This window comes from Athene cunicularia (assembly GCF_003259725.1).
Source record: "Athene cunicularia isolate RWA chromosome 13 unlocalized genomic scaffold, athCun1 chr13_part1, whole genome shotgun sequence".
NCBI lineage: Eukaryota > Metazoa > Chordata > Aves > Strigiformes > Strigidae > Athene > Athene cunicularia.
The window spans coordinates 8,771,569-8,784,835 of NW_020799117.1; the positions used below are offsets into that span (position 1 = coordinate 8,771,569).

Consider the following 13,267-nt stretch of genomic DNA (forward strand, 5'->3'; position numbering starts at 1 on the left):
TTGATTTTAATGAACATTTTAATGTTATGTATAACAGAACATTATGAATACAATGGAAACAAAGTTTTATCAATTTAATAATAAAAAAGAAATCCAACATAAGAAAAGGGAGGCAATAAATTTCATACCTATATAGTGCTTATTCTTAACAATATTCTCAGCTTGTGAATATAACAATGTCTGTGTTCCAGATTCTAGAATCATGATGTGAACGTAAATGCAGAATTACAGAAGGAAAAACAAAAACCCCAAAAACCTTAATTCATTTTGTTTTCAGTAAATCAGTAAAATCTTTGACTGCTACAGGTTTCCTTTATTAATATATATATATTTTTTAACTCATCTATTGGATTCCACAGCTGCTAATGCTGTATTTACACAAAAGAATCACCAAATGTTGTATAAAAGCTAAGATCCAATGCTGTTGGATTAGGTAGGGTTATAGGTTTACATAAGTGTAATTTACCTTGTTATTTGTTTGTAATGATGCAAAAAATAAATATTTTTGCCTTATGACTCCTCCCGATGCCCTAAACCAGTGGCTTCTTAGGGATATTGGTGGTACAAAGGATGCCAAGTGCCACTGTAAAAGAACTGCAAGAAAGTACATTTTCTGGAGTTTTCTGAAAGGAAACCTTCCAGCAGTCTTAGATAAAGCTTCTCCCAGATTTGCACTGGATATCAGTTATAACAATAGAAGCAAGTTAAGACCCCAAAAATCTGTTGATCACCAAATTGCTGAGAGAGGATTTACACAATAAAAATTTGGGTAATATAGCAGTGTGGCTGGAACATTAGCAAAAGTATATATACATTCCAGGTCCCTTTGAATTAGCCATAATCACATATGTAAGCCATTTTTGGACAAAAATATATATTCTTATAAAAAACTGATCATAGTACTTGAGTGACTTCAATTGTGGACTCACTGGTAGTAAAAGGAATGATCCAATTATGACAAAGCGATCAGGGAGAGGGGGAAAAAGAAAGTCAAGCTCTTCAAGAAAAAAGAAAAGTATAAAATTAGATTCAAACATTTTTACCCAACCCCAATTCCAGTCTTCCATCAAGTCTCAAAGATAAAATTGGTTCTTCTGCGTAGGAAAGGTTTTTTGATGGTCTCAATACAAATTATTTTGCAAAATCATCTAACACATTCCTTAGAAGAACCTTTCTCCTCTCCAGAATTTGAACACTAGTTATTTCAACACTTAGAAAATAGCTTTTGGTTCTTTATGTAGACACTTTAACGGATAAAGGAAAAAGAAAAGTATTGATCGGTGTTTTCCATCCCTTCCCCAGCTCTATTTGTGCAGCTAAAAATCCTTCATTCAGTCTGCCCATTTATTTTCTTTTTCTCTCATTTTATTTATTTTACAATCTTTATTTGCTAAAATTGGCAAAATTCGCAAAGGCATCTTGCTTGGGTTGCACAGTCCCAGGAGTCAGAGAGGTCATAGCAATATTGGGTACCCCCATTCCTATTGTGCCCGTCAAACCCATGCCTGTAGCTGGCACTCCCATGTTCATGTTTATTCCCATCATTCCCTGGTTCATCATAGGCGTGGGTCCCATGGAGGTCATTCCCATCGTACCTGACATCACACTGGGCATTCCCATCCCCACAGGAATGGGCCCTCCCATCAGTGGGCTCGTCTGGGGTCGAACAGGCATCATGTTAGGCTGAGGATTGAGGTTCACGGCTGCAAAGTTTTGAGTCATGACATTCATAGGTTGCTGCATATCTGTAAAAGAGACAACAGGATGCAAAAATCATTAATCAGAATCTGATGCTGAAGGTGCTCGTGTATTTTAAGAAACTTACGTGCTAACTGCTGTGAACAAAGACATGATGGCCAAAAAGGCAGCTATTACACGCATTTCCCTACTTTCTGTGTGAAGACTCAGAAAACTTTTGTAGAAGTTTTAAATAGCATTTTCTAAGAATACATGCTACCATGCATATTCTTGAGAAATTCTAGAGATTAGGAAGCTTGAAATCAAGATGCTGCAATGGTGCAAACTCAACAGTAAATGTACAGATACCAGCCTACTAGCATGTCAGCGTTTGTTTAGAAAATACCACTTGTGTCAGAACCATCAGAGTAGTTTAAGAAACAATTATGCCTAAATGTAAAAAGCCAGTAACTGATAGAACACTCCATCTAAGAACAGCCTACTAAACACACACAGGGCTCAGTGTGCATGCAAAGCAGCGCAATAATCACTTACTTTGTTGCTGCATCATGGTATTAAGTGATGGCTGCTGGGGTTTGGAAGGCTGCATCCCAGGTACTAAATTGTCCAAACTGATATTTACACTGGGATCTGACCAAGTTGAGGGTAGAGTTTTGCTTGCATTTTTCTGCACCATCTCTGTGCTTGCATTATAAAGAGGGTTAGGCTTCGGCATCATAGTGTTCACGCTTTGCAGAGGCTAAAAAAGAAAAGTATGTTGGGATCCACTTGAAACAATTTACCAGTAAGAATCAGGACTAAAGAATAAGTGTTAATTCTGCCACAGAAGACAATAAAAAGCCAATGATTTTTTTAGCCACGAACTTCAGCTCTTCCAAAGCAGTGCTGTCATGTTCTGTTACATCATTAGAATGGGTTAAAAGAGTATTTTGTAAGCTAGCATCAAGGTCCCATATCAATATGTGGAATGACATTGATCATCTGCAGTCAAGTTGTGAACAAAAGCCAAGTTGACCTGTTATGGTTTCCAAAAACACTCTCCACTGGAGAACAGAATGGCCCTCGCCTCCATCTACTTGAAGGTGGAAACTTTCTGTGGAGGGTGGCTTTAAGATTTGAAATATTAACCACCTCATCTTCCCCAACAAAATAGCAACACTTCATAGAACCATGAAGTCCCTCTCAGAAAATTAGCTTATAAAAGGAGGCTTTTCAAGAATATCTGACACTTTAGAAGGATACTCAAACATTTTTGGACATAACTTTCTTACAAAATGCTGATCACAACATCCAGGCAATGGTATAGATTCCAGGAGTGTTGTCATTAAAGAGAAGACAAAAGATTAATTGAGGAAGGTCATTACCAAACTGTACAAATAGCCACATACCTGTGACCTTGACATGGGTAAACTGATGCCCACAGCACTGGAGCTCATCATAGAGAAATTCATACTTTGTGAAGAGGTCATGGTTGTCTGAGAGGGGCCCATCAAATCAAAAAGATCAGTAGAATTTGAAGCAGTTGGAGGCTGGCCAGATGCTGGCTGTGAGCTACTGAAGAGCTCCATAGCTGGCTGCTGTGCCGTGCTGCTGAAGAGCTCTCCAGATGAAGCACTGGGACAAGGAGAAGCTTGGTTGAAGGCACTCCAGTCACCAAAATCTCCATTTCCACTTGTTGCTGTACCTGAAGGAAAGGCAACAGTGCAGCAGGAAGGAGGAGAGAGAGAAGAAAGGCAGAATTTAGAGAAAGGCACTGAGCAAATGCCATATTCTATGAACTGAAACAAACGAGAGCTGATCTGTGTCCGTCCAGATTAACATCTGCAGGTAGAACCTCCATCTGGACATCACTCCCTCTCATGAATATTCCAACAATTTTAATGAGATAGCAAAGGAAATATGAAACACCCATGCACATAGAGAAAGTTTGATAACATCACCTGTGGATGCAAGATATGTAGAGACAGGTTTTCTTTAGTTGAAATATGACTGAAAGATAACAGGGGTAGATTGGAGGCTCTAGTCAAAATACCACCTAGAATTCTGGTAATATTTATCAACTTTTTATCTCAGAGCTCTGGTATTTGCTGAGAGAACAGTTGTCAGGAATGAGACACTTGATAAAGCAAAGACAACTACTTCAAAATTTGTTGATATACAATTAGTAACTCTTTGTATAAAACAATGCCGAGGAATAAAATACAGAACTCTGGAAGTGGGCTGCCAGTGAAGTCTTATTTGAGGTGGTAAGGAATACTTTCTTCCCATCCCATGAAGTGCTCATGTAAAACAGATTAAGTTTTCTAAATTTGATTCCTGAACTAAATGCCTTGGCTTGAAGCAGAAATTGTCTTGGATCTAGCAATTCTCTTGGCAGGAGCTTTGCTCACCTCTCAGTTCATCACTTAAACTTTATTTCACTTCAGCATACCAGGGTTTTTGTAGACAAACATTTAAATCAAAACACAGTAACTTACAGCTCTCTGCAGAGAAGCCTAACAGTTATGTGTTGTAGACAACTGCAAGGGTACCTATTACAGGACCACAGATGTCCAGAGACACAAAGCAGTGAACCGAGAATATGCCATAACCTTTGAGTCAAGTGGGAGATGTTACCTACCTTAAAAACACATGTTTTCATATTAACAAGAAAAGGGTTACTTCACAGGAGTGATAGGGGAAGAAAAGCTTAGAAAAACATCTACAGGAGATGCTAAAAATAAAGCAATGCCATTTAAACAGCCCTCATTGCTACACAGTGAAGTTTGGGCCATTGTGCAGGTCAGCTTTTTGATTATGTCACTGATAAACTTTTGGTACTTCAGCTAAGTGACAACCAATGTCATTGCCATACAAAATGAAATATGAGTTCTAATGAACAGTTAAATAATCTGCTGAATTTCTTTAGATGAGTGAATGAAGACTCAAACACATAAAGCTGGGGTAGATGAATCTAGTGCCAGTTTCCACTTCCTGACCTATGCAATGGCTAGTTCTTAGCAGCCATCCATAGCAATTTTCTACAGCTGTATTCTACTGACTCAGAAGGTAACTGCAGTACTCTTACACTCCATACACATATTTATCAACATGCACCTTCAACCTTTAGTCATCTTTATCTTTACCAATACATCAGAATTTAAAGAACAGTAGGAAAGTAAATCTGTTCACAAAATCCAAGCATGGCCAACAACTTCAGTGCATGAAGTGGACTAATATTCATTAGCTTAGGGCCTTACTAGAACATTTGCTTTGATCTCCCTCACAAAGAAGTGCTATATTAGAATGTTTCAATTAGTATTACATATTAAAAATTAAAACCTACTTTAAATATTCCTGATAGATAAGTAAATGCTGAGTGTGCTCCTTCTGTGTTCAGACCTGTGCACTGAGCACCAATAATGGAAGTGGGGGTAAAAGGGATAAGGGTTTGCCCCTTCAGTAGAACTTCAAAGATGATTAATCAAGAAGGAAAAGATTTCTAGAGGGGCTTATGCTGTTCAGGAATGATTAATCATTTCACAGGACTCCCTGTCCCTTGCATAATGGTGATTGGAATAGATTAATCATGTTAATGCAGATAAAGGATTGTATCAATTTAGACTGTATTAACACAGAAATTATTTGCATAGTAGGCGGCTTTGTGTTTGCAAAACAACTTGGTTTTGACTAAGAAAGCCTGTAAAAAAAATACAGCAGTTCTTTCCTGCCAAGCAAATTAAAGGTGTATTAACTAATCCATGCCCAGTACAGCTTTTCTAACACAGCAAAATAAAGGAAGAGATATAAACATGCTGACTAAAAGCTGGCTTGCAGGTAGATTTGCTGATCAACCTCTTTGCTATTCTTCTCTCATTTTGGACTTAATTCTACACTCTGGCTGAGAACCCCCAGTCAAAAATACCACTATTGCCCAAATTAACTTCACAGAAGATAGCCATTCAGCTCCCTCCACTCCACGTTTGCTTGCAGCACTGTCCTGTCTGGGTAGCAGTGTAGGCTCCCAAAACCACTCCACGCAAAGAAGCTGACTGCTTTAGGCAGCTTCCCAGAATATTTTATTTTCTTTTCAGTTCAATTTTAAGGGAAACATTTTTCAGATGGTGGCCATGTCTACATAACAGCTTGTGTGTTTGCATGCAAAATGACTGCACATGCACTGAGCCAGCTGTATGGACACATGACAGCTCTAAACCACATGCCCTGCAACCAGGCAAGGGCAGAACTGAGTGCTGTCCCAACAAGCATTACTAAAGTCTTGCTCTTATGATCAGTCAGTTCATGCCTGACTTAAGAAAGATCTAGATATCTTTTATTTAATAGGATTCTCCTAAAAGGGAAAGAGACTGGAACAAATTGTTATTTAGCCAAGCTAAAATAAAATGTTGTCAGCTTCATCCCACAGATGCATATATGCAACTTCAAAAGCCATCAGTGAGGTTGGACTGTGTATGGAAGACAAACTTGACTAAACTCCACTCCAACATACCATGCCTTACAGTAGTAACCCAGACATCACTGGAAGTTTCGGAGACAGCCTGTCTCAGGCTCCCCTCATTATGCCATATGACAAGGCCACCATAACTGTGTTTCTCTAAACAATTACAGACTTTTTTTTTTTAAATCTTACGTGACAGGTAGGAGATGAGGACATCTTTAGGGACTCATTTTTCTAGCACAGGTGGGGTGCTGTTTTCCATTGAACATGATCTCACCCTTTGGTTTTGCTCAACTTACCCATTTACTTCAGTATCCTGTCCATAACATTAAAGTTCTTAAGACTGATCTGGACCCTCTGCACATGTTCAGAAACTATAAAGAGCAGCACAAAACCCTTCTAACAACTTTTCACTTCATAGCTTTACTATAAGCAAGCAAACCAAACTATCAAGCACTTCACACAAGTCTTTTTAATCCACCAGAGCAGCTAGCTTTTTTTTCAGATACAGGTAGGTTTTAATTATTAAAAAACAACTTGCAAACTGTTAGCTGAAGTATTAGAAAAATGACTGCTTTTTATTGCAAATCAAAGTTGAATAACCTTAAACACTGGAAAGACTATGATGATTAATAATGTGAATGGTCCTATCACTACAGTCAATTTTCCAATCACTTTTGAAACACAAATACTGTCATCCTGAAGCATTCATCACTGTAGAACTCCAATTAATACAGTTCTTTGCCCACAAGTGCAAAAGCGGAATGCACTAGGTTCTTTTTAAAAATCGTTTAGTGAGCACTCTTCAGCCTGCATTTAGACCCACACTTGTTTGTTTCAGGTTTTACTTTTCCACTCCAGAAGTCACATCTTATTTCAGTGCAGTTCAAAATTAGCTTTGGAGCCATGTTTTAAATCTTATTATGTGCTTATATTGTATTATCAGGTGAACACGGTTATATTTTTAACTCCTAGTAACATTTCTCTGAAATAAAGTGCATTACAAGTTTTAGGTCCAATGAGACACATGCCAGACAGTGGATTCTTCCTTACTCAGTATAGCACTCACCATCCAGTTGCATAAACACAAGTTGCCCTGGAAAGGGAAGGGACTTTCAGTAATGCCATGTGGCATCTCCTCCTCTCTTTCTGCCCTTAAACAGCATTTTAATCTGGAAATTAATCCTACCTTGCGATGATGGGAAACTTGCTGAAGCAGCAGCTGAACTAAAATCAGCAAATCCTCCAAATGGGTCAGTTGATCCACCTAGAAACAGAAGGAAGCCAAATGCTGTTACAGGATTGTGCAAGATCCATTGCAATAACTGCATGCAGGATTTATGAAGAAAAGCTGTTCCGTATTTGGCAAGATGGATTTTATTGATTCTGCTCCTTAAGTCAGCACTGTTTTCCTCTTCATCACCATACTATATTTATACAAGCCTGCAACAATAAACTGGATTCTTTCCAACTAGCTTGCCAATCTTGCAATTTTGTTTTCCTAGGGAAGAACTAAAAGATGCAAGTTTTTGCTATCTCTAAATATAAATTTAGAGAGATTAAAAAGGTTATCAAGTTTTTAACTAGTGAGGGATGCTACCAGTTTGGCAGTTTGTAAAATTAAAACTTTGGAAGTGTAACATATAAACACCAAAAACATTCTTACTGTATAAAAGTTAATTTATTATTCTTACTATGAAAAATTGCATGTCGCTTTATATTTAGTTTTTGTGTTACATAAAGCATGAATGATTCTGCAATGATCTTGAATTGGGATTTCAAGGACAGAGCTTGTATTTGTGTTCATTATTTTATAAGTTTTCTTCCTTTCGACAGCAGGAACACTAAGTTTTCCAGCCAGACATTTGTATACAGCATATAAATTATTAACTTCTGAATACAGCATAGTAACAATTTTTCATAAAAAAATACAGCCAAGGTATAAAAACAGAAGAAAGATTTAAGAACCATACTGGAAAGCTGCTTTTTTAAAATGAATAAAAGCCATTTACAAAAAAATCATCCAATTATCCTTGATAAGCTTTTAAGTAAGTATTCCACTGACCTGGGAAAACTAAGAAGTTGACCTTATTTGTTTGTCCTCAAAGATTTCACCTCCAAGAAGTCCCACCCTTAGAAGAAGCTACAGCAGTTCAATTATTTTGCTTTTAGTGTTATGTGTACATTATATAGGTTACATCACAGCTGCTTAGCCTGCAGTGCTTAGAAACTAGCCAGGTGGGACTGGAACATCTGTGCTGCACTCAAACATCACCAGGGACAGCTTCCAACATCTGGTGCCATTTCTGAATTGTCTTATCGCTGCAAGACATTCTGCCCCATCTGCTACTCTCAACTGGGTTAATTAAACTAGAACCATCTCCTTTTTAATAAATGGCTAGCAGTAATAAAAGGAACCATTCACTTTCTAATACATGTGTACTTGTATTTCTTTTTAATGTTATTTTACTGTAGACATTGCCAGGAAGGCGACTGTTCTTCCAAGGGGAAATGTCTTTTCTTGCTGAGTGTGTAACATATGATATAAAACATGAGAAGGGAATGCAGGGATGGTCTCTTCACATTTTCAGAAATACAGCACTACTGAAATCCTTTTACCACCTTTTCAAGAAGGAAAAGATTTCACACAAAGTTAAAAAATTTCTTAAATTCTGAAGTATCCAATAAGCATCTTACATATGTTTATATGTGGATTTTATACTCAATGCAACCTGCAAATGAAGAAGGGTGAGATAAGCCAGTAAAATATCAAGCTAAAAACCCGCTCTGATCCTGTTTACACTGCCTACTGCAATGAACATTTTCAAACAATTTTTTTCATCACGTGTCCTTACAGAGTTCAGAACAGGTTAATGGCTTGAGAGTTTATATGCAGAATGAGCAACACTGATGACATACTCTTGACCACATCCTCAAAAAAAAAAAATTAGAATCACTGCTCATGTGCTATGCCTGTTATCCCTGGGCTGTTTGACAAAGTATCTAGGGATTAATTTAATTTTAAAAGCAGAACTAGGTTCAAAACCAAAATAACCCCTTAATATTCTCAGTCAAGTCAACTTTTCCTCCACCTCTATTGCCTGTTTTCAAATGAAACTGAGTTGCAGAGCGCAGTGGCAGAGCTTAAGCTGAATACAGTAACTCTGTAAAGAAACGTATCACCAGCTAAGTTTAAAGAATCTCATCTCTAGTAACACCAAAAAATTACTTCCAGCAGGTCTAACTACAGATCCTACATCTTCTCAGATTGCTCCTTTATGGCAACCAACCCTCCTCACATACAAACTGTGTTGCTTTATTAATGTGTAAACCCCCCCAAACCTCACCACCCTTCTTCCACATCTCTGCACCTGAAAATACAGAGATAAGCAAATTCTGAGTTCCCTGAATTCACGTGACTTCCCTGACAGTTTCTTCACAGGACAGATCAAAGGCTGCATTTGACCCTTTCCCTGTGTCTTCCCTGACACTGGGAACGTTCCCACACCCTGTGCTGCAAGGAACAGTGGTCATAACAAGTGACCTGCATGTGAAGGACAGTGCTAATCTTCTCAACATGAGTTATCCTCAAAGATTCCCATGTGAGATCTGTCACTACAAATGAACCCTTTCCATCTGCCTTCCCAAGCAAAGAGGTTATTTAGCAGGACCAGCTGGTAATATGCCTCTTCTCAACACCATTTCTAAATGCTGCTTTCAAAAAAGAAGAAAAAAGGCAAAAAAGAAAAAAGGCTTACTACAGCAAAGAACTAAACTGCTGAAAGATTCAAATATATTGTAATATGGAAGCTGCCATAGTTCTGTTTGAAATATGGGAAGGCTCACTTTGAAGTGGAAACATCTATTCTCAATGTGATTTTGTTCCTATACATAAAAATAAAAACATACATGTGTATATAATTTTTTTTTTTTAAAGGCTCTAATCTCTTTTCCCATTAGAACCGGATAGGAGAAGTCCCAGTATTGATTTGGGGCAGTGGTTCAGATACAGGATCTTAAAATTCCACAGCACTGTGGTAACTCCAATGAACACCTTTGCATACGAAGTTAATAAAATCAGAAAATAACGCAAAATAGATTGTTCCTTAAATCTGTGCATAAAAGAACAAATGCATGAAATTCATTTTATTTCTTAACCATTAGGAATTAGCATGTCTTTCAGAACAGACACATAAACTTTATCTACTCTCCCCAAAATAAAGGTGAACAGTTTTTAAGATCTACCAGAAATAAGGAAGATTGGGACAGATCTCTGACACTAAATTACCGTGACAATTTCCCTCTACTCCAATAGAATATTCATATATTTTATAATCTATTAAATACTTACAGGGGTAGCATTTTGGTAGCCTAGTGATGAACTGCGTTGCATAGAGTGCTCATAATGCTGACTTTGCTCATACATTATAATAAAAATACCTAGTGTGACATATTACAGGGGTTCCCGCTACAATACACCCAGAAGTGGTGTAAGTTCAGACACAAGTAAGAGTAGTCTTTACATATTTATAAATGCAGCCACCTTGCCACACAAGTGGGTCTCTACCCACTCTGGACTGCCATTTTTTGGTACAGGCTCTGTGACTTTACACTGTTTTCAAAAGAGAGACTGAAGCTCAGTATCTGTTGTCCTCAAGATATTCACATTGTTTGTAGAAGTGTACGTGTGTACGTCCCCATACATTTATAATAAAGAGAAGTTGCTTATCTGTCATGGAAAGCAGTTGCATGAAAGGTTTCTATCTATGTAAAGGCACATGCTCATATAATATTGGCTATTCAAAGTGATCTTTAAACAAAAATTCTGCCCACAGTTAACTCTCTCCCAGCTGTGCCCTTAGAACACAAGTGCATGGAAGTCCTTTCTCTATTTCATGCTATCAAGACTGTTGATATTAAGAACCTGTAAGCACAATAACAAATCTTTAAAGTTTTACATTTTGAAAAGCAAACTACCAAACCCCTCAGCCCATCTATCAATCCTGTATGTAATGCACTGAAATTTAACACACTTCTAAAAAGAAAGTGCATTTTGAGACTGTAAGGGTAACTCCATATGAAGGTTAATGGACTTAAAATTCAACTGCACATTCAGAGAGTGAAGAGATATGTTTTATAATGAATAATTTTACTTTTAGCTATCTTTTACTTTTTGGTATTAGGGTTGGGATCAACCAAGTACCAAGACAAAATAAGATAAAAAACAAGTTTGCCATATAGTTTAGATGAAAGCTTATATGAAGATCATCCATCTCCAGCTGCCTTAGCCTTTGAATTGCACTATGAGAAATGCTTGGACGTGAATGGATTGCACTCGCTTTTAGAGTTAATTATAAATAACTACATTACAAACACAGTTTCTGACAGACTGATCTGGCAGTTAATCTTTATGCTGCTATCATTTATTACTCCTATGCATAGCACATACAGTACCTTGCTACAAAAGATTCTAGGCAACTCTAAATTTTTTGAGTATTCATTTCTCAATCTACTACTCTATATAACAACAAACAAGGTTAACCTCAGAAATGGTTCAAAATAAGTTAAAAAATAAATCATTAAACCAAAATGTGCCTACCTGTTGAAACTGGCTGGCTAGCTCCGTCAAACAATAGATCAACCAGGTCATTAGATGACTTGCTGCCAGACGGTACAGAAGCCTGAAGAAGAAATCAGTTTTCAGCTTGCGAGATCACTCATCTTAAATAACATTAAGAAGTTTTCTGCACTTTTGGGGTACTTTGGGTTTGGTGGTTTTGGTTTTTTTTTTTTTGGGGGGGGAAGATGGCAGATTTGTTTTTGAATCACCAGAACCTGGCTAAATTTCAAATCAAACAGCAAGTGGCTCTTTTTTTTCTGATAATTGAAGAACTTGATAACTTGTCTGTAAGTGCGCAGGCTCAATGAATCCTTCACACTTCTGGGCAAGATTTTATCTTTGCTTTCCTGAAGAGAGTAAAACACAGTAATGACTAAGTTTAAAATTTCTACATCTTAAAGCAATCACACAAAAAGTCATTCTGAAATTAAACTGTTCCATTGCGTCTGAAAACCCCAATTAAACATTTTTGATAAAATAGTTCCCTTGAAGGCTGCATAACAAAAATTCTATCCTAAACTAGAAATTCTCAGAGGTTAGAAGAAAACTGTTTCCAAAGTCATGATTTATTGTGCTCTGCTGTCTCACCTTTGCTGTCGACTGTGCAGTATGAGCAGCAACATTCTGTTCTGGACTTGCTTTATCCCCTGTATAATGTGCTGCTGCTCCCAAGTCAATGGTTTTTGAAGGATTTGCTGTGCGTTTATGTCTGGTGGTGGTAGTTTCTGTAGCCTGTGTAATATGAATGTGTTTTGTTGTCACAGTCTCCTCTTCATCTTTAAATTCAGCTTTGGGAGATTTACCTCTTCTTGATTTTTCCTCATCACTGTCACTGGAAAAACAAAAGCCATGGAAAACAATTCATGACGGACCTAAATGGACACGTGGCTTAAGCCACTAGAGTTTTGGTTACTGCAGGTCCTTGTAAAAATACTGCTTCTTCCTGCATTTGAGAAAGGAAATACCCTTACATAACACATCTACATAACACAGCATAGGACCTATTGTACCAAAGTGATGAAGAAAAGCAAGTTATTTTGTTAAACATTCACTGCAGAGTCCACGGCAGAGGATAATAGGAAATCAGTGTTTAAATCCAGTACATTTAGTTACCTTCTGACAGGAACGCCCCCACACATTATGTAACACTTCAGCAACAAAAAGTTAAGTTGGCAGGTCTGCTCAGTACTTACACCAAGAGACAGAAAGCAGTGAACCAGATACAGGTACTATCAGATTTTGAGAATTCCATTCCTGTTTCAGCTCATTTCCCTTTCCAGAGAAACAGTCTTTTATATTCTTTAAAATATTTGTGGAAAAAGAAGGCTTACAGAATTATGCAATGCAATGATATTATTAATTTTCTATCACAGAACACATATTTATTCTTAAAATGTAGAACAAAAGTGTCACCATTTTAGGGAAAAACTTTTTAGATGTCACTGTGTAATATTTAATCTGTTACATTTTAAGTCTTTCACAAACAAACCAATTGCCCCCCCCCCCCCCCC

At 37.4% G+C, this 13,267-nt stretch overlaps 1 protein-coding gene across 1 annotated transcript in view; it reads right to left on the reverse strand.

Annotated features, from left to right (window-relative positions):
• The window catches only part of CLINT1 (clathrin interactor 1), a 25,257-nt gene continuing 11,990 nt past the window's right edge, over window positions 1-13,267 (reverse strand). Inside the window, exons 6-11 of the mRNA XM_026858308.1 lie at window positions 12,345-12,588; window positions 11,736-11,817; window positions 7,326-7,403; window positions 3,087-3,382; window positions 2,233-2,437; window positions 1-1,745 (exon numbers count right to left, since the gene is read on the reverse strand). Of these exons, the coding sequence (XP_026714109.1) occupies window positions 1,384-1,745; window positions 2,233-2,437; window positions 3,087-3,382; window positions 7,326-7,403; window positions 11,736-11,817; window positions 12,345-12,588 (1,267 nt within the window). The 3' untranslated portion in view covers window positions 1-1,383. The remainder of the gene's footprint in view (window positions 1,746-2,232; window positions 2,438-3,086; window positions 3,383-7,325; window positions 7,404-11,735; window positions 11,818-12,344; window positions 12,589-13,267) is intronic.